The sequence below is a fragment of the Teleopsis dalmanni genome, chromosome 2 (assembly GCF_002237135.1).
Source record: "Teleopsis dalmanni isolate 2A chromosome 2, ASM223713v2, whole genome shotgun sequence".
NCBI classification, from domain to species: domain Eukaryota; kingdom Metazoa; phylum Arthropoda; class Insecta; order Diptera; family Diopsidae; genus Teleopsis; species Teleopsis dalmanni.
This window is the reverse complement of record NC_051847.1, coordinates 59,345,236-59,372,976: the sequence shown is the minus strand read 5'-3', so window position 1 is coordinate 59,372,976 and position 27,741 is coordinate 59,345,236. Positions and strand designations below refer to the sequence as shown.

The window sequence follows — 27,741 nt, the reverse complement described above, 5'->3', positions numbered from 1 at the left end:
TAAAGGAACGTTCTTTATGGTTTAGAACTTTGTTTATTTTATAATAAATGTTAAACAAAAAGTTTTAACGTGATATATTGTTTAAGTTTTCAAGCGACCACTGTATATATTTGTAGATTTAAATCATAAACTGTATATAGTATACAATACATTTGCAGAATAAACATACATCTATGTTAGTTTATTAGCTGGGTAATATATATTTAAGATTTTCTAATTTATATTAACATCATTTTATTATTAAAATTATTTATTTTAATTAATATAAATTAATGTGTAAAAAAATTAATTTAAATGATCAGATAAATGTAAATTAAAAATATAAACAAAAACAAATGAAAATTAATATTTTCTAATTAATTAATGTATTCAACGCTTCTATTAATTTTTGCAATTATTTATTTGCTAAAGTATGCTTAATACTGTTTAATCAATCTCAGTGGTTATCATGGGGAAATTAAAAAGGGTGTCTAAGTAAATTGATAGGCTTTTTAAGTTTTTTATGAAGTTTAAGTAAGCAATCAAACTTCATAATGATGAGTTTCCATATACAGGTATTATAGTTGTCAGACCCCATGACGTATCTGCATACAACGAGTCAAAGTTTGCCACTATACCTACTAGCAATATGGCACGTAGTAAAGTTTCAAATTTCTTCATCTTTAATATTGTTCGGATCTGGCTTCTAGTAACAAATATTTGCTTGCAGATTCAAAAACAATGCTCCAGTAATGGAGGTTTGGTTGCATGGAAAAAATGATTATGAAACTAAAACTTTTTAAGGTAACAGATAAATCATCTTATAATAAAAGGCAACGAAATATAAGATACATATTGGAATAAATTTGTTACTATGGAAGAAGACCATATTGCTGCATATAGTAAAGTAGAAATAAGTCTACGTTACGGATTTATGTGATGTGTTATAATTGCTAATAATCCCGCAGGTTATGTTAATGGTTGAGATCTCAAAGCTAGCTCGCCAATTTTTAAATGTTTGATGATATTCTTCTCTCAACATAAAACACATTTCATATAATATTTATTTATTTAAAAATACTTAGTGTTAAATAGTAAATAAAAATAATGCATTATTAAATGTTTAAATCAATATATTTTATTAAATTTAAACTGTATGAAACAGATAGAGCAAAACTTCTTTGAATATATTCTAAATAAACGATTTAAAGATAAATTAAATTTTAATACTCTTATCACAGAAAGTTTCTGACACTTTGTTCTTCTTGTAAACTTTGAAAACTATTGACAGTTTAACTTAATCAATTAAAAGTTTTTTTTCGTTATTTTTCCTAACGATGTCCTTAAAAGTAGGAAGAGTTCGCGCTTCTCTCACATTTTACTCCCTTTGATATAATCAAAGTGCGCTTTTGTTGTCTTTGAGACCACATTTTAAGGCTTAATTTACAAAATTGTTTAATTGTGAGGAAAACTTAATACTGCGGGCGGGACGATAATTGCATTTATTGAGATAAAGCGGAAAAACTTTATTGTAAATTGCAAACACTTGACATGCTTGGAAGTTTCAGAGTTTTTAGGTCAAAATGGTTAAGTCGGAAACAGAAATGAGACTTTAAAATTAAAGTAATTGTGTTCATACTCAAGCATTGTATTTATGATGTTTAAGTATTGAAATTTAATTAGTTCTTCAACGAAATTATTATTTTATATAAAAAAACAATATTTTGGGTTTGATATTAATTCGAAAAGGAAATAGCTTTTAAACTGAGCTACATACTGTTGTTGGGCTGCGATAACTTTTATATAAATAATAAAATTTTTGGTTTCTGAAAAATTGTTATAAAATAATAAGGAGAATTTAAAACTAATATATTATGTTTTACAAAAAATAATATTTCATTTGACAAAAGTAAACAAACAAAATTTGAAATAATTATACATAAAATATATTATTATAATTAATTAAAGAAACTGTTCGATTCAATTATAAGATAATTGAAAATATTGACACGAATGATTCAGAACTTTATTTAAACTAACTATTTATGTAGTTTACAATTACTTATACTCTATAAGCAAATATTAAATTAAATAACTTTAATTTATCGTTAATTGTTTCAAGTAAAAAAACTATTTTATTGCTGAATTCACGACTCAATTTTATGGAAAATTTTACACTGAGCACAAAAAGTGTGTTTAATTAGTTTTCCTTTAATTTTACGTTTATACACGAGACGTACACATATTACAAAGATACAAACACAGACATCTATAAAAATCTTACCGAGACCTGAGTGGCTGTGTAGGAATTCGCACGTGGTCTGTTACTGAAGCATACTGTACGCCATTTCCGTTTCACTTGTGCGATGACCTCACCGTTGAAAAAGCAGAATAGGGTGGCTACGCATAAACCCTGCAAATAAAGTAGAAAAAATTCAATAGGAAAAACAATTTTAAAAAAGAAGTCAATTAAGTTTACTTAAAAATAATACAAAAAAAAAATTCTTTTCATTAAATAAGTTTAAAAAAAAAATGATGAACAGTTATAATACGTGACTTCATTTACCCAAAGCAAAAGATAATAAAAATCATGTACAATTTTTAAATAAATAAAACCATCTATGCGAAGTTAAAATAATAACTGTGATAAATTACAAATCTTTACCAATTTTGTAAAATATTTGGTAGACATTCTTAAAAATATATGTGAAGTATGAAAATAAGTCACAGACTCACTACAGACACTTATTATAAATTATGTATGGATAGAGAAGAACACCACCATGATTATGGCGGTCGATGATAGAGCACTGCGCCAAAAACTACTCCTAATCAACAATACATAAAGAAAGTTTAAAAAATCTTTCAAGTGACCGCTGTGTGTCTGCAAGAAGGAAAGTGCCACTAATTTAAGTAAATGTAAAATTCCAGCTGAATTCCCGATGTCTGTTGCAGCCTGCAGAAATTTGTTTTGAGGGAAAGTAATTTGGAAAAAATCTGCAGTTTAAAAACCGTAACATTTTGGAAAGTTATCTTGCATATTATTTTTCAATAAAATGTATCTTTATGTATGTATCTGAATATATTTGGATCTGTGATCTTTCAATGCTAGGTTTAATGATTGGTAGAGTTGTCAAAACTATAATTTATATTTTAATATCAGATCACCGTCATCAGCAATTCCTGTATCTCTTACTGGAGCATAGGGTGTATTTAAGTTCTGAGATAAGTTTCCACACAATACAATTTAAAAATACTCCTAAGGTCACTCTGAAAATACTAAGTTATGGATTGTATTTATATGCATAAACCTTAGTTTAAAAAACAAAAACAAGTTAGGTTTGTCAAGGTGTGCTTAGCTGTTTTTATGTTACAATGTAGATTATATATACGGGTAATTTTACTAACAGGAGAGGAACTACTACTACTATATTTCTATGGATGTACCGTGAGTTGTGTAAATTTGAAAAACTTACTTTTTATTTGGATATGTTTGGAGCATATAAACGACGAAGAAAGACGGCACAAACTCAACGATATGTGCGTTTTTGACTGGAACTTCAAGAAACGTATTGTCGGCATGCAACCAATGGAAGAATCTTTCCTAAACGGTTAAGAACAAGAGTTTCAGTAGGTTTATTTGGAACCGTTGAATTATTTTTACATTCGCTTTTGACTTAGATTATAATCACTGTATATCGTAAGTCCAAATTAATAAAAAAATAATATGGGTTTTATTTTTGCAATTATACATTTAATAATTGTAAGCATTTAATGATTTAATGATTATAAATTCCTTTTAAATTTATATTGAAAAATACCGTCATGGAAAGGATATTAAAGTGAATTTCAATCATAAAAAAGGCAAACATCTTTTGTTTACATTACTTTTCTTAAAATAGCTTTCACAAGTATTTCTATATTATTCAGTTTTGAGTTAGCAATAATATTGTTCTAAATATTTTATAAAAGAGTTTTTTTCATAAATGAGCATGAAGTGAAGAAAAAGTAATGTAAACAAGAATAATTTTGTATTTAATATTTATGAATCTCGATTTAGTATTACTTTTCCCCATTAAATGCATTTAAAACATTTTCATCGTAAATTCCTTTTTTTATTCAGGATCAGTACCATTGTTAAATTCATTTGAAAATGGTTTTAATGGCTCGTTATGCTTTTCAAGCAAATGCGGTGCTGCTTAACAATGCGGTATCCTAGGCAATATTCAAGAACTGTTCTTGCTAAAGGCTAATTTTCATGCTGGTTGAATGGAACAAAAAGGTCACTTAGCGTGGGAAATGAGAAATGCTAATGAATTTAAGTTCTAGAAAATAACAAAGGAGAGTAATGAATTATTACAGAACAGCAGGTGGTATGAGCAATATTGTTTAAGCTCTCTTTATTGTACTGAAAATTATTAAGCTTCATTTTAAAGTTCTAATCTTTGTTGTCCTTATTTAATTTTGCATTTCGGATTTAGTCCCTTTTCTTTAACTCGTACTCATATCCTAAGGAATTTTTCTAATTGCACATATGCACTAGTTTTTGCAGTTTGTATTTAATAATAATGTACAAAAGTATTATTTAGTGTGAAAGACTAGTAAGAACAAGTGTGGAGTTTCCTAACTATTTTTTAACGAAAAGGTTTTTATGAAGGGCACAAACTTTGTTCTTTGCTTGTGGTGAAAATGTGAATACGTGGTTTTAAGGAAGTTTAAACCGCGTTCACCACCGGAAACTTTTAAGGAATAGTTTAAAGTAGTGGTAATGAGATGCTTTCAAAACTTGTAAGTGAATATTAAGCAATTTGTCCCATTACTTGGCCATAAATGTTGCCGAAAACTGGAATATGTTCTAAAGTTATGAATGGGAAACTAAAATACTTAAATATAAATTCAAAGCAAATGTTTTTAGTTTTTCATTTAATTTTTTTCTAATACTTTATAAGAAACGCCCATCACGTGTTGCTGCGGCTTAATCTGGTTGAATGGAAATTAAAGATCACATGTTATTAATATGTTTAACTTGTTCCTCTATTAATATAGAAAGATATTTATGTCTTTATAAAGACTATTATGTGTGCCGACTTTAGAACATATAAGATACTACTCGGTATAAATAATAGCTCAATGTACTGTAGTTTTTATATTTTTCTTCTCCACTGTCTGGATTCATCGACGTTATATCTGCACAATTTCATCGCAGCGTAATATCGATAAGGAGCAATATCCCTTGGATGTGATTAATCTTCATTTATACCAATTTTTCCGTTTTTTCATAGTAGGCGTATTATACCTAAATACATATTCTTTCATGCAACATTTGAATGATTTGAATGATTTGAATCGGCAGTATAATGTGGAATTAAAGATTTTAATAAATCTGATGAATATCATAGTTCAGTTAACTTTTAATCAACTATCCATATGATAGTTGAGTGTTAACTAACTCAACTACTTCTTTTAACTGCCCGCTTTTAGCAATAACACATATAGAATAACTTTTATATTAAAAACTGATAGCATACGAAATTATAGAATACTTTTTCTTGTAGTGTAATGGGGTATTTAGACTAACAACAAATTTGCATGCAGAAAATATACAGAAAAAATAATGGGAAAGATGATAAAGAACGAGGACAATTAGTAACTTATAAAGTTATACGTGAAAAAAAATTATAGAAATGAAGAGAACATTATCTGTCAATAAGGAGTCTCAAAATATAGGTTGAATAAAAAGATCATAGATTAAACTATCACAAGGGTCTCTCAGTTAAATGGTAAAATATGGTGACACAAACTTCTCTTCAGGATAGTGCCTAAAATATTTCTCATTTAATGTATGCCTATTATAGAAGGTGTTTCAAATTCCTTGAGTATCATCTTGTACTGTTTTAGAGTACAACTCATAAAAAGTGTTCTTTCACATGTGACACCTCAACAGAAGTAATATTTCGTGCTATCGTATCCAGGTGTCTACAGCTCGTGTTGTCCTCCACATAAAAAATCGGTCAAGGAAGAGTGTTGGTATTTGTGTCCCCATTCAATGTGGTGCTTCATTTTTTAAGTGGTCACCGTGACAAAAATAATAGCACAGGTTTAGGTGGGTCCTGTTTCTGAACAAGAAGAAAGTCATATTTAAATATATGACGTCATTTAGAACTAGCGAAATTTGTTCATATAGGACTTTTATCGACGCGCTATATTGATACGAGCGTATTAAGTTCAAGATATCTTTGTATCCTTGTTAAAAAAGTATGACTTATGGTTCTAGTCTCATCAGCTGTGTTGTACTAGAATGCAAGTGGATTATAATCCCATTGTTGATTAGCACGAAATCGTGTTTGATGGTTTTTCATTGTTTTATTTTGTTGTCTTTTAGACAGTCTCAGTCGCGTTACTTGTACTAAGGAATAGAATCATAACAAGAGATTCGTTGGTATGAAAAACCATGTATTTTTCTTCCCACTTTTTTCTTAATTCATTAGCAATATTTTTTTTGTTGACTATAAAAGCAACTTAGCTCTGCCTTTTTTTTTATTAGTATATCAAAACTGAAATCTTGTTTTTTTATTTGGCTTAAAGTCTTAAATAAATAAATTTTTTTTCAGTTTGCTGCTTCCATACCTACATCTTCCTGTTTTCATTATCTAATTAAATTCACTTTTTGATGAAAGTCAAAACAGGAGAAGATAACTCGTAGAAGTTTCTAGATCTATACAGTAGGGAAATTTTATTTATCTTACGTTTTAGTCGAAATTATAATAATAAATCAATTTCTTCCATATGCTTGCCAAAAAACGTTTACAAATATCTTAAAAAAACTCTAAAAAACTCTTAAAATGAAAACATAAAATATTAAGTAACTCAAGAGTCGCTTTTTATGGCCGCATTATAAAGATGTTAAATAATTTATTGTTATTATTTTTCTTCTTTTACTACAACTTGGTTATATTTTTTATTCTACTTGAATGAAATAAAATAAAATTTAAAGTCTTTAAAGTATTTATGCAAATAGGTAAGTGCATAATAACATCTTCGAATACATATTAAATGACAGAAGTCTTTTTTTACGATGCGACAGGCACGAATTTCTCGAGGGAACAATACTCTAAAAAGTATTAAAATTTTTGTTTTAATAAGGAAAATGATTAATGTGCATAGATTAAGAAACATGAGTCAAAATTTATTTAAATAATTATACAAATATGGATTTAATATTTTTCCAGAAACATATTATTTATTAAAAAATTTAATATTAAAACTTATAACAAAATACTAACATATTTTTATTCACAAAATTTGGACTTAAATCGTACATAAGTTCTTTTAATATAAATTGCATTAAATTGCAATGAAAATATTTGAGATAGTTAAATTTTGAAATTTAATCTTCAAAAATTACATTTTGCAGCTGTGCAACATTTAATAACATTTTGTAGCGTTTCTTAGTTTTAATGAAGTAAATGGAACATCATTTCAAAGCATCCATAGCATATGCTCATGCAGGGTATCTGATAATGAAGTTGCCATACAATCCATTTACATACTAATGGTTGTCAGTTGGATTCAACACCTGAAAGGTCACATTGCAAATTTTACTTGCATACAATATACTACTTGGAATAAGAGAACCAGATTACCAGATTTCTTGAATTTCACTAGAGCAGTTGTGTTTTTACCGTACATTAATTTTAATAACTTTTCTTGTGGAATAAGTTTTGTTATCTTTTAACTGAATTTGATGTTTATTTTTATATTCTTAATATTATTGGTATATAATGGAATTTTCAGTAGAATTGTAGAATGAAACTAAATTTGAATGCAGAGGTGTTGTTTTGATTGCAACTACATAGATAAATTCTGTACATAAACTTAGTACCTACAAAAATTTTATGTTACTTTATTCTGATTATTTGGTAATATCTGATATAATTGTTTTAATTTTTTTGTTTAATCAAAAATCATTTCATAGTACTATTCATACTGTGAACTATATAATCACAAAATTATATTAAGAGAAATTTTATGTAAATACTAAAATTCTGGAAGAATAGATGCAATACCAATGAAATAGATATTTAAATGCCAGACGTAAATCATAGTTTTCTAATTAGAAATAGTTAAATTAAAATAAATTAAATTTTACTATTTCTGTTTTAAATAAATTTTAATGTATTAAATATACAAACAAATAATAATATATATGTAACATATAAATATGAAAATTATATATAAGTATTTATATTAATTTAATATATATATATATATTGTTAAGTATTATGTGTTATCTATTATACATAAAATATATTAAATATTATGTGTAATATATAATATATATATAAAAACATTAACATATATGTAACAGTGTTATTATTAAAAAAAGGAATAGAACACTGCAACCTAAAGATCTATTGTACCCCTTAGTCGGATTAGAGTGTTTCTCGAAGTTCGATTTCTTGAATGAAATACAGTATAGAGCCTATTTTCCTAGCCTTGAATTCCTATGTTCTAAGAAATACCCTCCTAAGTGTTGCTTCCGTTTGTGTATCAATCCCGCATGGTATACGGTTTCTTTCTCTTTTTCACAGTATCTGCCACCTAAGTTGGATTTGATTCCAAACTTTGTTAGGTAATTATTCAATGACTGGTTAGTATTCCTGTAATAGCTCTAAAGTTATTCTTTGTTTGTTTTGTGCAATCCTTGAAGCCTTTTAGGTTGTAAGTTCCTAAAAGCATTGTATATTGTGATAGTCTTGGTAAGCCTTTCCAACATAGTTCTCTTTCTTTTTCCTCTGCGCTGTTCATAATAAGGTATGAATTTTTGCATATGCCTAGATTGCATATGCCCAGATTGCAAATGTAATATATATTAATAAAAAATATGTACCCAATAGTACATTGGGTAAATGGTTTGGGTACTTTGGTGACATGTATGTGCTCTTTTCTAAAGATTTTTCATGATCAGAATGTATAAAGAATTTAGTGTTTCGTTGGTATTGATTCTTGAATATTAGAAAGTTTGAAGGCTGGTAAATATGAAACTTATGAAATTTTCGATTGTTAAATCTAAATTTAATCTAGATTAACTCTCCATCTGTCAAAATTTATTGGCAAAAGTAGTGTTAGTCAACATTTATATTTTCCATAAAATATATATCGAATTAAATTACAGTTTACCTCTTAAAACAAAAAAAAAAACTGTTACAACCACAGTAATCTTGTTTATCTACCAAAATATCTAGAGTGTTATAACTAACTCTCGAGTGTTATACATTTTGCTCAAGATGTATGAATAAAAAATTAAAATATATAAATTAATGAAATAAAATTGCACTAAAAGTGCATTAAAAAAGAATCTTGATTGAAAAAATTACCACAGAAAAAATTATTCGAACTACCATGAAGATTTATACTACTAAGAAATGGCTTATGCAGCAATTGAATTATTTGGTAATCTAAGTGGTACTATATTGAAATCAAAAGTAATATGCCCGTTTTTCAATATATCAGATAATATTTTAATTAAAAAAATCAGCACTGAGCAACGAGATCATGTGCATTTGTTTACTCCTGAATTTTCTAAATACCAAACGCAACAATTTTGACGATCTATGAAGCCGATCGATAATTTTGATGGTAAAATTACTATCCACTATTCATTATTTATTTTAAACAGAAGAAATTAAATCATTATTAATAACTTTAAGATAATAACTTAACATAATTGAAATAAACTTGCTGTTGAATATGATATGTGAGTTAACAGTTAATTGAGGTAGTCAAGCAATATCTTTAAAAATGGATATAGAGATTTTCTGTCTTAGAACGTATTCTAACACTGCATTCTAAAAACTATAAAAACAAATTGTCCTGATAGGATGTTTGCATGGAAGTCATATATTTAGTGGTCGAAAAGGTCAGCTGCAATGGTTATAGCCATTATAAACAATTTTTTTAATAATGCATTGTTTTAATGTCCAACAAATTTTTAATAATATTTTTGTTTTTAAACGTGCTAATTGGCCAATAGTTAATTAATATTTATTTAAAAAATTTTTATTGTGTTTTAAAAGATGTTATTAGAACCAATATTTCGACCATATTCGGCTATAGACTTTTCTGGGTACTATTAACTTTTTTATTGTTGTTTTTTTTAAATGTTTGTGTAAAAGCTTTTATATGTTTTGTTTAGTATTTTCTTTACTAAAATTTATTTTTAAGTAATTTATTTTGAAATAAAAGTGTTGATTTAAAAATATCAACTAACCACACTTTCAACAGAAGTTTTAGGTTTAAATATCAAATCGTGCGATGAAAGAAAATTTTTAAATAAAATTTGCATTATTTGCCAAAGCATTTAAGTTGAAATCCGTTCCTTTGTTATCTTTTATTTTTGCTAAGGAAATCCTAGTTTATTTATATTTATACATAAGTATTTAGACTAGTATCCTTAGAAGTATATGTTTTTATATGTAAATCTCTTTTCGGTTTGTTTAACCACTTGTATTTTGGATTGTAGATACCACAAAATCACATAATAATAATCTTTGGGTTTTCTTATTGTTTTCCATATTTTTGTCAAAGCTTTTCAACACATTTGCGCTTTGTTTTGCATTTCAAACAAAGCAACCATACTTTATCCTTGTTATCCTTGGGGCTATCAAATGGTTTGTGATATATACTGATATTATTTTAATAATTTTCTTGTATTTTTATTAATATATGCTTATCTTACAAAAGAAAGAAATGTTTTTGTTTGAGACAAAATCTTCCATTCGGTCATTAAGTGTGTACATTTTTTATGTTAAGCAGCGCTGCAGGTTGGATTTATCTATTTGTAAAGAATAATTTTATTTAAATAATAATAGAGATTTTTGTTACGAAATTTTCTAAAATTTTGACTATTGTATATTGTTTGTTATTATATTATATAGAATTTTATTTTGACTTACGGAAAAATCGAATCGAATACAAAAATAAAACCTTTCTTAGGAAATTAATGACTTATTTAATTTATTTTAATTTCTATAATAAAGTTTTCTGACGATTGAATTATAGGTGCTTCACAATATTTATATATATAAAATATTTTTTTTTTGCAATGTATTAAATATTGTTTTTACTTTTTATACTTTTTATGTGATTATATACTATCATTTTCACACTGAAATTGTGCTGAGGAACATAAATCAACTACAATGAGAAAGTGTTTTCGACTTTTATACCCGCACGCACAACTAATCACTGCTTTATTGCAGTTTTATGTCGTATATATTTTTTTGTAATGTTTTAGTTTTTGCTTTAAGTCATTTATAACAACTGTCAGATACATAAACTTCAAAAGCAATTCTTTACTTAAGCAGTCATAATACTCAGAAGACTTAATTATATTTGTGTGTGTGCAAACGCATATGAAAATGCGTATTAAAGTAAAGTAAAATACTTCTTGAGCTATTATTCCTTTGAAGATTATTTTAATTCCTTATGAAGGTTTAGTATACGAAAGAATATGCATACCAACCCAGTTGAGAATCATTGTAATGAATATGTATAGAAATTTCAAATATTTAAAAGTCAGTTTTACTACTGGAGATATATTCGTTAGTTATGTTATTATAAGCCTTTTCCAAGTTAGTGCATCTGGGCACTTTTACTCTATGATAGCTGGGGGAATTGTATAAAGTTCCGCCCATCTCACTGACTAATTTGAGTATTCCTGATAATCTTCATGATTATTCAATGATTGATCTAAGATCTGCGTACCGCCCCATGCGGTTAGTGATTACTTTGAGATTAGATAGTGATAAGTAGGGCAGCCTGTTGGTTTTCGTACCACCGCTATATGGAAAGCAATGTATTTCAAAAAACTGAAGCTAACATCTGTTCATTCTATATTTGGATGTAAACTAGCAGACGAACCGAGTTTGCAACACTACTATGCCTTCTACATTTTATTTAAAAACAGCTAGAATGATACATATCCTTAGATGTTTGATTGTTCCAATTTTTCTGATTATTAAATTTTTGATATTCTTGATATCTTTACGGTATACTTCAACATTGATATTATCCATAATTTGCTACTTATAGTTTTACCAGAAAATATAGATGAACTTTAATTATAATTTAATACAACGTTAAACCTTTCTCTATCCATCACAATATGAAATGCGGTGTGAAGTTGGATACTATATGCACTATCTATAAAGATGCATGTCACTGAACTATAACTTTAGAAAACGCCATAATTTCTTTATTTTTTGATCAATTTGTTTGCATTAATGCCTGTTATAATATTTGTTATATATCAAGAAAATCTAAAATTGCAGATATGTTAACATTTGAGGTGAATAATGGCCTTATGATGACTCAAAAAAGCATCATACGGGTTAACGAGTTAAAGTTTTACACGCGAATAGTAATTCATGTTCGCATGTTTTAAGGGGCTCTAACAAAAGCTGTGGTTTTCTAGTAATTTATGGTTTTCTTGCCAAATGTATACTAATCGCACCATCATACATAAATCACTCCAATTCATCACTGAATACAAAACAATTGATTTAGAGACACCTTTATTTGTCTGTTTTGTTTTCTGTGTAGTCGTCTTCCAAGCAGGGTATGCATGTATAATATATTCCAAGATTCCTTTATTTCAGACATATTGTATTGTACACAATTGGTACAACATGTAGATCCTTTACACAATATTACCCAAAAATAAACTCATGCAATTTTATTTAATAGTACAAAAATATATGTATATTTTTGTATAAAGGCTTTAGGAACTGAATGTTCCTCATCCTTTCCGAAGCGAATCTAAAGACTATCTATATTATGTTGAAGCTACTTGAGCCAGTGCACTTGAGCACTTTTACTCTTTCTTAACTCGAGGTATTCTCAAAACCGCTCTTTACGCCTTGACTGGATTATTGTTTATCATTTCATCAGACTAAGCAATAATTGACCACTATTGGGGCATTATAATTGCATATCATGACATAATCATGAGATAAAAATTTTTTTTAAATTGCTGAAGTTACTTATCTGGACTAAAATAAATTTCTAGTTATTTGGTAAATATGTTACATGTTACCAGAAAACTGTATTCTGTTCTTTAATGAATTTTCAACGATTTCTCTTAAGGTTTAGGGGCGTCTTACATCTATCAATTACTAATTTTATGAAGTGTTTAAAATGTGTTGTTAATTTTGTGAGAAAGTATGTTATAGCCTGAGCCTATCATATTTAATGTATTGTGTAGTATATATTTAATTTTTTACAAATATTTAGATTTTTTGGGGTCTCATTTTAAATAATGAAATTATAAGATGTTTAAGAAATTCAACTTAATAGGTGGTTGGTCAAGGAACAATAAGATATGGAAACTGTATTCAGTGTTTACTCCGCTTTGGTATTTTATAGAATGATTCACCCTTCTATTTGGATATATTAAAAAGTACGGCTAAAAGATGCCGCTACAGTGTTTAATGTATGTTGATAGCATTGTATTTTTTATAGTTGTATTTTACAGAATAGATCCTGTTTTAGAAACAGAATTTTCTGATTATTCTCTATTTTCTTGCTATATAAAATAAATGTTTTTTAATGGTCCTATTCAAAGTAAAAAGTGACAGTCAAATGAATATTGTTTCAGCTATATTTCAATTGCTCTGACATATTTTATTTCTTCAATGGTGACAATATTTTCTACTGGGTGGGTGACTTCTCGCTACTTGTGTGCAGCTTGTTGACTTTTTATTAAACTGAGTAAAATTAAAACAAATTTATATGCGGTTTCCTACGTAATTATATGCATACAAAATTGTGAGTACGCATACATAAAAGTGAGCTCACTTCCCATTAAGCGAAATTGCAGTCATGTCAGTTAGATGCATTTAAAAATAGAGGAGCATAAGTGCATCCTTTTCGCTTGCTGTATACACAAACAAGCGGACAAACCCATTTATATATGACATAATATGCAGAATTCATATTTGACTTCCCATGTAAATGTGATGAAAGTTATGGAACAATAAATCTCAGTTATGATTTAAAGGACTTGTAAATTATTCTGCTTCTGATTAAAGAAAAAAAAATAAATAAAAAAAGAAAAATATTTCAAACAAAACATTTAGTTAATGAGAGTAAAAATATTTTCAATTTAAATTTAAAAATCTAGCTAATCCTTTCATAAGTTTTTAATTTTTATTTTTATACTTAACTTTTTACTAGACATGAATTAAATGCAATGTATTCTATGTTATCTGCTGAGCAAGTAAAAAGTTCCAGATGCTTCTAGGTACTATAAAAATATGTAGTGATGGTAGTGTTTTTATGTCGCAGAGGAAACTTTTATGACAACTGACAGACGAAAGGTTTCCCCTTGAGCAGTTCCCATGAAGTACTATGAACTTAAAATTTACTTAACTGATTTTAACACAATTTTAGGAATTAAATAAGAATTCATTTACTTAAAAGATTTAAATTATTCTGTTACTAAGATACTTAATATTCTGCATTTCCTGTAAGTTGCACTGCATCTTATTTATATTCTTCTTTTACAAAGTACTTTTATTTGTGCAGTTGTTTTTATGCTGTCCCATTCAAATCTTTTCAAGTGAATAAGGTTTTTATAGCTTTTAAGTGTGGACAATATACTTTACAGAGATCAAAATTAAATGCGACTGCAGTTTTGCTTTTATCTTCTCTCTAAATTTATTATTCTCATTATAAATATTTTAAGAAAACTTTCTGAATGCTTTATGGTAGGTTGACTAAGAAGAAAACGTCGTCTGTTCATTCATCTGTTGATCCGTTTTTAAACTTTAAATCGGTGAAACGATATATTTATTAAGACAAACAAAAACTTGAATAAAATTTTATAAGAATTCATAGTTTTTATTCTGTGAAAATTCAAGAAAAAGAATTTTAGATGTATAGTTTTTAAATACTTTAAAGAAATCAGTATCACTTTTGGAAGTACTCTGTAGTAGGAATTTGAATAAAAATATTAAACCAAGTTTTAAATGAGATTAATTTTTAATATTATGAAAAAAATATGTAGGACGATTGTTGCAGTGCAAGTTTAATAAATAATTTGTGTAAACCAGTGAAAAGTTGGTACGCACAGAACTTTGTGGATATCAGCTTAGAGGCTTCAAAAATCATGTTGTATCTGTAGGCAGTTGATACACATTATATTATTTTCCTGATACAGATCATTTGTAATGTTGAAGTAGGATTGACAACAACCAAATATTAGCCAGAGTTCTGGATACACCAGCTTTGAACCTTTATCAATAGTCATGATCTACTTGTGGATAGTTGTTACGCACAGGATTTATAAGTATCAAATATTATAATATTCAAGTACAGTAAATTTTCTCTTCAGCAATCAGTTGATGTGATCGGTTTAGAGCTGCTAATTTGAATATAACGCCAGAATTTGCAATTAATGGCAAATATATTATAAAAGTGGAAAGAACTCAAACAGTAATTAGCTGTCTATTATGAACTATAAGCTAATTAAATAAAAATTTGAATATTTCCTAAGATCACTGATGATAAGTACTTGGCAATACTCGAAACAGCGTTGTATGGTCTTCCAAATTTCAATAAATTAATTAAATTTTTGTTGTTATTATTTTATTGTTACATTATTGCTTTCATGTTATATCTTCTGAATGTTAGTATACTCGACCTCAGTGGATCGTATAACAATTCATTAGTTCTTAAACAGATTTATAATTTTTATTTTTAATTTGGGTATTATTTAGTTGCTAGTATTCAATCAACTCAAAAAATTGCATATGCATTTTGGATAAATTGTTTTTGCAACAGTTACAATATCAAGCGTAACCTATCTCATGAAGAAGTGCCTTTAGCAGATAATATCCTTATTAAATATTATTTGACAGCTTCTTTGTAGAAGTTAGAGCATGAAATGAGTTGGTTTTCTGTTTAATATTTTATAGTTAGTAAATAGTACATCATGAATATATGCTATTAGCAATCAATGTTCGTATTAAGGATCGTTTGACAGTTTTTCTGAAGGAGTTAGAGTGTATAGTCTGTTAAATGAATTATAGGTAAAATCCCTACATGACTATATGAATGTAGTGTAATGTACATATTTAATATCGTTTGACATATATTGTGGGTAAAATCACTTTATGAATAATAGCAGATAATGTTCACATATCTAAATAACGCATCTTATAATGTTTTACAGTTTCTCTGAAGGAGATAGAGCATTTATCTAAAGGGTTCTCTGTTAAATAATTTACATTTTATTAATTTATATTAATATTAATTTTATAGTTACTATATATATATTTTATATAGTACTAGAGCATTATATGCATATATTATGAATACATTCATTTTAAGCCAGTCATTCAGTTATAGTTAAATGTGTAGCTTACTACGCCTGTTAAATATCTTCTACTCTTCATGGTCCTGAAACAAATAATAACGGAGAACTCTCTTCGTTACAATTGGCTATATTTGTGTATGTCTCTTGCAGCAGAAATACCAGTAATTATTATTTCAATGATGGTTTGGCACAACCATCATAATAATATATAGTTAATATATAGTTTACTATATAGATTACTATATATATAGTTCAATATATAGTTTACATTAATACCAAAAAATATGTTCAGATTTTTACTGACTAAAACAAGTAAGTTGATCAGTAAATAAAATTTATGACTTAGCCCAGTTATTAAACAAAAGATGGGAAGACTCAACGATATGTAGACATCTGTATACAATCTGGCCACTTTCCGATAAAAGGAAATCGAAAACTCTAATTGGTCTTGTGGTAGGGTTGACTACAGGACACTGTAAACTAGGGAACCATGCTAGAAGACTAGGACTTCCTTTCAACCAAATCTGTCGTAGCTGTGGGGAGGACGATGAGAGTGCATCTCATCTTTTGTGTTTTTGTCCAGCTCATGCACGTCGACGATTTAGTACTCTAGGAGCCCCCTTCCTTGAGGATCTGGACCAGTTACAGGATCGGGCTTTAAATAGCATTTTATGCTTCGCAAAAGGTTCTAGGTGGTTTTAAACCCTGAGGTTTTTATTATTTATATACGGCATCACAATGGCCCAATAGGCGTAAGTGGATCCACTAGGGATCACCGAGAAACCTAACCTAACCTAACCTAACCTAGCCCGGTTATTCCATATATTTATATTGATATTTTCATTTATATTGACAGTTGTTTCAGTCACACTACGCCTGAGTTGTACAAAGAGAGTTGTGTCAAGACTCGAGGTAAAAGTTGGAAACTGTTCTAAGAATAGGTATTATGTCCATTGTAGGAAATATTTAGCTAAATAAAACTTAACAAACATAGTAAAAACTCTACTTTGTTTTTTAAGCAAATCTTTTATGGCTAAGTTCACGACTAAAAGGCATGAATGAAGTGTAATATAACTTTCTTATGTATTCTAATTATTCGACAGCTTTTTAAAAACATGTAATAATATTATTTATTTTTATTACTTTAAATGTGTGATATTTTATATCGAATTCTTTTTATCTAATTCTTTTTATTTTCTTAGGCAGAATAATTTCAGTTAAACTTAATTAGCTTATATTTTAGTATTTCAATATTTTTTGACTCTACAGTGTTTTCAAAATTTCAAAATATTTTTCGACATCAACACCTACATTTATTTAAAGATAATTAAATTACTGCACTTACTTGAAAGGATGCGGTAAAAGCTGATACAACTTCGTAGGTGTGCTCCCATGGGTGGCCAGGATCAGGACGGAATGGTGTCACAATATACTGCAAGCCCAAAAGTGGCACAAGTAGTAATGTGGCGCTGTAAAGTGATTAGTATGCAAAATTTGTACTAAAAATTAATTCAACTTGGAATATTTATTATTAATATTAAAGAAAACATTCTTGATATAAATTTTACTAAAAACTTTTAATCCAATTATTGTAATACATATTTGTTTAAGCTATTTGGACCTTAAAGGTATTTAATTTGCATGTTTAAGTATTAAAATTTCCAGAAATTTAATTTAATTGCTTAGCAAATTATTGCTTGTTGCTACTCATACGCCCCGAGGCACCATTTTTATAACTCAAACTACTGACAATCATGTGCATATGTTAATATGAATGTTGCCGATATGCTTAAAGCGATAATGAAAATGAATTGATGGAAAGAAGATAAAAACTAAAAATTTATGTGCACACTTACCGAAATGCTTGCAGTACAGTACGTGATGGCCCACAGTTTCCTTGAATGCTGGCTGGAGCCTTAAGCTTAAGCATCACTACGCGCACAATATTGCACAGAAAAAGCAAATTGAGGAACATTGAAATGCAAACAGGTACAACGAGAATATTGGTATAATCAGTAGAATTCATCCAGCAGCTGGTGAAAAAATGAAAAACGAAAGGAAGCATAAGAATGGAATAATGTACAAATCAGTAACAGGAAGGTATTAATAAAAATTCTGAAAGCAGATTTAATATCTTGCATTTTTTATAACAAAAACTAATTAAACTCTCAGCTCAGAAAAATTCCTGATGGTATTTGCATTCAGAAAAGTTTCCTTGGTTAAGCAAAATATCGAACCCAGTTTTTTCGTTACCATTTATATCACATTGGTGTTAAAGTTTTCAATATATGTGTTATAATACTTTTTTGCTATATATATACTATATATAAAACTTTCTATGCATAGTTTTGGCAGCATTATTCATACTTACTGCACAACTTCATCACCAATACCGCCAAGTCCACGCGCCAAACTATAAATAAAAATTACAATAGCTGGCGAACCCCAGCCAAATGCAATCAACCATTTCACCAACTTTTTTTCAGATATAAATGCGGATACCAGCACCGTATGCAAATAAAAACCCTCGCAGAGCATCCATGAGTAGTTGGTCAGAAGGAAGTAGTGTAGTATGATGTGCAGTGCAACGCAAGTGGCCTGTAAATGGAAAAGCAGAGACAAATGTGAGTGCAAGCGTTGGAGTCGATTTGCTGAGAACGGATATGAATGACTGTATATTGTTCAACAACAATGGAACGGAGCCAAGCCTCAATTGTTTGTAGGTGACAATGTGTAGGGGTAGCTGGGGAATTGATGAATTGCTAAAAGCACGGCATTTAAGGTTAAGGGTAATAGGAGTACTAACATTTGTTTAAATCAAAATAAACGATTGTATGAAGCAGGAATGATGAGTGACTTATTTTGTATGAAGGATAGAATTTGCTTTATTTAATATCAAAATAGTTGGATAAATGATTAATTTTACTATTTATGAGTGAATTCATTAGATTTGAAAATTGACTTACGGGACTCTGATGTAGTAGTTCTGTATCTGGTATTATCACTAAATACCATACCAACCATAGTGAGTTGTTAGCTGCAAAGGAAGTGAATAGATTCATGTGCAGTGTTATACGTGCGCATTTCAAGGATCTGGAAGTAAGTTAATAATTTATTTAGATTTTAATAAACATTATAAACGAAAATGTAAATTAAAATAAAATAAAAATAATTTAAGCTGTAAAATATACAAAAAAAAAATATTTTAATATTATTGTATTAAAAATACATATATCTAATTTATTTTGGTTTCAACTATTTTTATTATTTATTTTATCTTTATTTTTTATTTTAAAACACATATCTACATATATTTGTACACAGCTATAAATTTTGACCCTATTCCACCAATTTTGATGAATTTTTATTTGATTATGACTTCGACGAGATTGGAAGGTTGAAAATTGCATTTGAACATGATAGATTGCAGTATTAGAAGAACAAACAGTTCATGATAATTTTAGAGTTAAAAAAATTATTCTACAAACTTTGATGAATTTTAGTTTGAATATTGTTTAGACGAGAGTGGTAAATTATGGATTGTACTTGAACCTGATATATTACAGTATTAAGAAAATTGTTTTTATGATAAGTTAAGAAATAAAAAATTAAATTTATTAAAGAAGTTGGAATGGAAGCAGATCGAGAAAAAAGACACACTCACAGAAAAGCAAAAGAACAACGTGTAATTCGTTTATAAACATAAGAATTTGGCAATAAAGATGCAATTAAAATAGATACCAGAATACACTGCAAATCGTTTAGATGTGAATGAAACGACCGATGAGCAGAGTATATAAAACACTAAAACAACCTAGTATTCATGTTCCAATAAGTTGTGTTATGCTATGTTCAGACAGCAAAATTTCCCTAATTTCGTAAAAATGAAATAAAGTTAATTTCGAAAGTGTTCATACTGCAACAAATTAAAGAAATTATATTTTTTTTGTTTATAAATCGAGCGGTAAAAATTATATTATATGGTATATAATTGTATTATAAACACCATATATAAAAATGTCAGGTTTTCGTTATCTCAACTTTATCTTTTGCTTAAAATTTATCTAACGCATAGTTGCATTTGAAATATTTCTTAATTTCAGCCGTCGTTTCAACGAAATTAAGGTCCTTTTCCTTAATTTCGTTCTAACTTTAAAACTGAATTTTGTATGGAAAAAACAACTTAATTTATTTTGAAATTTTAAAGTTGATAATTTGAAACGAAGATGAAATTAAGATTTTTGCGAAATTACAGTTTGTCTGAACATAGTATTACAGTAGCATATTTTATTGTGATTAAATTTAAATACGTAAATATTTGTTTGTAATAAAAATAATTAATTATAATTTAAATAGCAATATTATCATGTGCAGATGATGCTTTAGTAATTATTACTGATACAGAATTACAATTACCATTTAGCAAATTACTTATTTACCTTGATAAATATTCATTAGTATTCATAAACTAAAATAATAAGCCAGATCAGCACAAGTAATTTTACAAGAAAGGAAGAAAATCTTGCAACAATGGTATCTTGCTTTCTTAGTCAACGAAAGTCAAGTACATAAGAATTTCTGCATAAGAAATTAACGAGTGGTAAAATATATTTATATATATATTTGTTTTAACTTAAGTAATTTAAGTAATATTTATTTGTTCAGTAGGATGAACTACACATTTTCTACAAAAAACGATTTAATAATCCTTAAAATAATCTTAAAATCAATTTGGAAGTGAAATTCGTAACAATCTTTTAGAAACCAGTGACAAACTTAAACGAGAAAGTAAATACAATCAAAAATAGTTAATATTTATTTAATTGCATATTGGTGAATGAGTATCCACATTTGGAACTACATAACATATAATCATATAAAAATAAGGAAATAATACTACTACAAAAATGCTATATCACATCATACATTTAATTTTAAGGAATGGATGATGGTTTTGTCAAATTAGTCAAATTAGTGCGATAAAGATTAATTATATTGACCTTAAAATAGACGAAGTGCTCTATGAACTTCGCGAATAGATTTATTTTATTCACAGTAAATTTCCATAATTTAAAAGCGTTGTTTCAGCGTTAAACGATTTATGATGAATTATCAAATCTTACTGAACAGAAATTCAACACAGCTTGACATTTTCAGCTGTCAAACCATAGTTATCGATATTGATAGTTCTCATGCAGCTACAAAAACACCTGATATAATTGAGCAACCTGAAGAAGTAACATTACATCTCTTTTTATAAGTTGCAAAGTATTATTTATAAACTATCCGTCACTTATCTTATAGTAACTCAACCTTTTAAAATTTCAGATTAAATTTTAAATTTAAAAGTTTACTTGTTTTTTTATAATCAAAAGTTGTATATCTAATAAATTATTATAATATGTAATTATTATTTGTTATTATTATCACATATATGTAATTTACAAATTTAATCTATTTTAAAAAATTGATTTCACATAGTTTTTTTATTCATTCCTGTGTCTCACTATGTATCTGAGATGATTTATCATTTTGTTTGTTATACTCGCAACCATTCTTTTCCACGTTAACTTAGGACGACCTCTGCTACGTTGGCCCTGTGAGTTGTATTCCAGTACAGCATGAGGGATATCATTGATTAGTCTTTTAAACGCGTGACCTAATCATTGATATTTATGCCTTTTGATTTCTTCTTCCACTGGGAGTTGTTCTGCTTTTCTCCATAACTCTGAATTCGAAATAATTGCTCGGTATTAAATGCGCATAATGTGTTTCAAACTTCTGTACATGAATGTTTGTATTTTTTTAATATTTGCTCTGCTGATAGACCATGTCTCGCAGCTTTATAAGAGAGTCGTTTTGACACATGTTTTAAGAATATTGATCTTAGTCTTAAAACGTATTGTACTTGATTTCACACTTTCTTTCTTCAAACATACTTTTTGTATTTCGTAGACGGTAGGCCATATCCATGATGGTTCCATTATCAGTACCAACAACACTCGAACTTTTTTACTTCCTCTAAGACATTATTGTTGACAAATAGACGGAGTTTACTCGAATATATTAAATAAATATATTATATTTTAATATTAAATTAAAAATATATTATATTATTTTTAATTTAATAATTAAATTAATTAAATTAAAAAACATATTGTTCGTCTCATTTAAGAAAAGATAAAACAAATAAATGAATGGAAAAAAAAGTGAAACTACTAAAAAAACTCTTTTCTAAAAATTTTTGTATTATGATTGGTATCCTTCTCTTGTAAGGAATACTTTAAGTAGTTTTTTCTGGCTTGCAGTTTTAGTATGGTTTTCTGTAGTTTATTATTAAAAAATTTTTTTTGAAGGAAAATTAAAATGTTAATTTTAGAGAACGTGTTAATATTTTAATGAATTTCGCATTAACACGTTCTCATACAAAATTTTTTATGCTAAGCAATTCAGTTTAAAATATTCTCATACCGAAATTTTTTTCTCATTCTACACATTTTTTCGTTAAAAAAGAAATTTTAATGCCTTGAAATATTTTTATATTTAAAATTATATTTAAAAAATAATTAAGTTGCTCATACTTTACGAGAATAAATGCTCATACACTGCCGTAGGGAATTCTATTAAAAGATACTGCAAAGTATACGAGGTACAAGCGAAAAAAATATGTTTAGCTGAACTGAAAGCATATGTAAAATCATAATTTAATATGTTGACACATAAAATTTAATTAAATTTGCATTTGGGTGCTATAAGTATGTTGGGCTTAGAACACATAAATTCTAATTACATTTTATTGTTTATTTAGAATTTAACATACGCTTGATTGTGTATTTTAGTGGGTTATGCGTTCTGTGTTCTGAGTGCTGGGTGCTGCAGATATATGCCTTATGCAAGTATAAACAAGCGCTGAACAAGTGCAGTGTTTAGTCAGTACCTGAAAGTTACTGCAAACAATTTCCCTGGCATGCATAAAACTTGCCATAGGCAGTAAGACTGTGGGGAAAACAAAACACTACAAGTCCTGCATAAAAATTAGGTCATAAAACATTTTTGTGAGTATTTTTAATGTGCCGAAACCTTGTTGAGTAAAAGGACTTTAAGTGACTATTTCGAATTTAAGTACATATTTGTTCATTAAATGTTTTTATGTTATTTTGATGGGTTTTATTTTACTTAAGTGTAATAACAAGAGCTTCAAATAAAAATATTTTTACATATATTTTTTTAATGAACCATAATTTCTATATACAAAACTCAGAAATACTGAAGAAATACATCTAGAATATTTAATTTTTCGTATACACAAAACATGTTAGTAGCATATATATTGTGTCTAAGAAAATTCTACAGACACTTCAATGTGCAAAAATATTAATCGATATCCTGTCAAAAATAGAAAATTGTGCTTTCATTTCCGCAATTACTCAGCAATCGAGCACTTTTATCAAAAATTCATTAATAATGACAAGTTATAAGTCATATACACATACACACGCACGCACACACAAATGCATACCAAAATCGGCGCCATTTTTATTAAGCACCTTTTCATTTATGCTTAATGCCCCCATTTTCACAATTGCCAATTGCTGAGCATGCAAACAAAGGTGCGCTTCCGTTTCCAGTGAAAATGTACATTATTTCATTTTCATTTTCAGTTTTTCCTTTTTACTTATTTCATATTTTCCTTAATGAAAATTTGTTTACCGTATGCATAAGTACGTGTATGTATATGTCAAATAAAACTATACACTCATATACTTGCAAATTCTTTTGAAAATAGAAAAAAAATGAAAAAATTCGCAAGTGCAAAGAAATTGCCGAATTGCGGAAATGTTCGAAATTCAAAACATCAATTATGGTGGATTATTAACGCTCCCAACTTACCGCGTCCTTACGTCATATGGCATCGATGTACGTAGGTAATAGCGCTTTTGTAATGTAGCTCTTCAAGTCTGAGAGAAACGCTTATTAAGGTCACATATTCCATTGAAATATATTCAAGCGGAAAAGGAAGTTTTCGAGTGTAAGCAATTCGAAGAGCGAACGAATCGAAATTCAGTACAGAATCGTATTTATGAATAAAGTTGCACGAAATATTTCATTTAATAAATATATGGAAAATGCTTAAAATGCTTAAAATATTGAAAATATGAACTTAATATGAAAATTTTTAAGCGTAACTAATTTATTATAAGGAAATGTTATATATATTAGATTTCAATATAAATTATAAGTTTATATATGTAAGTTTCAAGACAGTTTTATGTGAACAATAGTCTTTAAACAGCCAATCGCTTCCACACAATTCCGGAATAAGTTTTAGACAGCGATATAACTTCTATTCAAAAAGTATCCAGATTTTGTTGTTCGTTAATTACTCCTTAAGTAATAGACCTTTTTCAAAAATGTTAATGTGAGACTACCTCAAGTGCATTTAGCGATTTTTACTGTGGAAAATTGTTGTACGCCATTTTTTGACCAAACACGGCACCACTGTCATCGCTCAGGCACCATATTCGCCAGATCTGGCACTGGCACCGTGCGACTTTTTCCTGTTCCCGAAACTCAAATTGCCTGTTCGTGCTAAGCGTTTTGAGTCGATTGAATCGGTAAAAGAGAATTCGCTGAAGGAACTAAAAGCCATACCTGCACAGGCCTACGAAAAGTGTATGGAAGATTGGGTTAAGCGTTGGCATATGTGTATCGCTTCAGAAGGAGCATATTTTGAAGAAGATAAAATAAATTTGGAATAAAATTTAAATTTGTGTGTTTTATTTACAAAATCCGAGTACTTTTTGAATTTACTCGGACTCGGAATACACTTAGTGTGAATTTATAATTTAAAAAAAGTGCATAAAATATATCGAGAGTTTTTTTTTTTTTAGCTGCATGAGACCTATAGATATCAATAACAATGGTTTGACAACTTAGCATGTCAAACTGTGTTAACATTTCTGTACAGTAAGGTTTGGCAATTCATCAATGCTTCCAAATTGTGGTGATTTTCTTTGAAAAAAAAAATCTGTTCGCGAAGTTTATACAGCACTTCGTCTATTTTACGGTCAACATATTAGTTACATCAATGAGCAAAATTGTGAAAATGAGACATTAGCAAAATTATCATTACATCCATTAAAATTGACTGTTTGGTACGGTTTGTACGTTGGTGGCATTAAGGAAGGAAGGAAGGAGCTGCTATTACGGTGAAGGGCGAACGCCATCTAGTTATGCTGACTGAATTTTTATTTCCCAAAATTAATCAGTTAAACATATCCGGCACTTGGTTCAAATAAGATGGCGCTACTTAATATATAGGGCGCTTAAGAAACAATTAACAATTTATTGTGCAATCAATTTGGTAACAAGTTTATTTCCAGAAGTTGCTACTATGAACTAACTGGTCTGTTAATCCCCTCGTTCGTGCGATTTTACGCCTTTCGATTACTTTTTATGGGGCTATGATAACTCATTGATTTCTGATGACAACTTTTGAAGCTCAGTAACTCTTGAAGCATTAAAAACCAATATTCATGCCATAATTGATGCTATACGGCCACATTTATTGTAAAAAATAGTCCGATCTAAAAAATTGGACTGATCGAATGGACCATGTATGGTATCTCGTAGCGTTAGCGGACATGATACCGGAAATCATATACAAAAAATACATACCATAAAATTATCTATCAGATTTTAATAATAAAAATTTTTTTCTAATGGGAATGGTTCTAGTGCATTTGATGGGATTTGCTCTGAAGACAATGAAATTTGTTTTGATGGATTAATAATTTTTTTATGTTTTAACATATATAGCAATGCGGAATTATTCTTCACTGAATTGTGAAGTTTGTATTCCGAACGATAATTTTTTATTTGTCAGCAGTTTTCAGAAAACATTTATTTAATCACATTTCAACAAGCTTAATCACACTAATTGTTTCAACTACTATAAATTATTAAGTTACATTTAATGAGTATTGTTTAAATCTGTTCAAAATATATTTCATCTAATTAAGATTGAACCTTTACTGCTTAATATGTAGAAACATGGATGGAGTAGTAAACTTAATTTTAAAAGTGTGTTTGGACTTATTACAGAAGACGGTAAACTGTTCAAGCTTGCATTGTGATGGGCTCCACAAGGTCGAGTACAGCGATTCTTTTATTTTAATCTAATTAGCAAATTACTTTTGCATTTTAAGGTAACAGGAATGCATTCCAATTTTTTTCTTCAATAAATAGTAAAATAAAAAATAATTTAACCGAATTAATTGGAGCAGATACTCCGGTGTGTCGGTCCTTATTCTGAGGCGGTAAATGAAATGCGAAATAAAAACTATAAAAAGTTTTTTACCTCCTTATATCTACCAAAAAGGACGGAATCACATGCATACGTATAATTAGCGCTAATAAGAGTTTTACATACAGGGTGTTTCGTGGACATTACTTCGTATAAAGCTCGTAGATGATTTCTGTTTTAACAACATTAACGGTTATTTTCACAACAGAGTTAGATTGCAACTGATAGCAGAACCTTTATGCTCTACGTAGAATGAAAGAATCACATACTTGCATACAATTGCAGCTGATTAAAATTTTATATACAGAGTGTTTCCTATATTTAATAAAGTTAAGAGCTAATGCTTTGGAAAAAGAAATTAAAAGATCGTATAAGCAGGGAGGATTCACTCTCAATAAAACGAAACCTTTATCCAAAAAAAAATTATATAATTAAGCGTAGCTGCTGCAAATAATTAAAGTATCTTTTTCTATTAAAAATCTTTTTATTTAATTTTTAATCTGTTTTTGATTTTATTGAGATTTAAAATTCAAACGAATGAGAATTGGCTTTGTTTGAAAACTTTTTTCATTTTTGTAAAAGAATTTTTTTTTTTTCAATGAATTGAAAAATATAAAATTGTGCATGTATTGTAAAGTCGAGAAGTAGATAAGAATTTACATAGTACGGATATCAAGTTCTTAAAGAAATTACATACTTCTTAGAATTTATGTAATATTCATATTTTTCATAGACTACTTAGTTTATTAAAATTAAATTATTTTTAACTTACTTGAAATATCCCAATATCGCTAGTGATAGTAATATTGCTATTAATGATATGCAATAGCCCACTTCAGATATAAGATTAATGCTGTGCTTCCACTGTAAAATAAGTTTTCAAAATAACGTTTTTTTATATATTAATAATACTAATACGAAAATTGTTTTAAATTGCATGTAAATTATATAAATTTCTTTGTAATATGTACCTCTAAATCATCCAGATTTACACAGGTTGTATAATTGGACCAGGTTTTGTTTGTTAGTGGATGCTTAAACCATTCTCCGTCCTCATCACACTCTTTGTGTGCATACC

At 28.2% G+C, this 27,741-nt stretch overlaps 1 protein-coding gene across 1 annotated transcript; it reads right to left on the bottom strand.

Moving 5' to 3' along the window:
- Positions 1-2,185: 2,185 nt before the first annotated feature.
- On the bottom strand, positions 2,186-27,741 carry LOC119683731 (calcitonin gene-related peptide type 1 receptor-like; the record flags this gene model as incomplete). The annotated part of the gene is given in 7 exon segments (XM_038097540.1): positions 2,186-2,392; positions 17,703-17,826; positions 18,214-18,390; positions 18,729-18,955; positions 19,324-19,450; positions 27,436-27,527; positions 27,635-27,741. Coding segments are annotated over 7 exon segments (998 nt in total), but the record flags the coding sequence as incomplete, so codon positions are not given.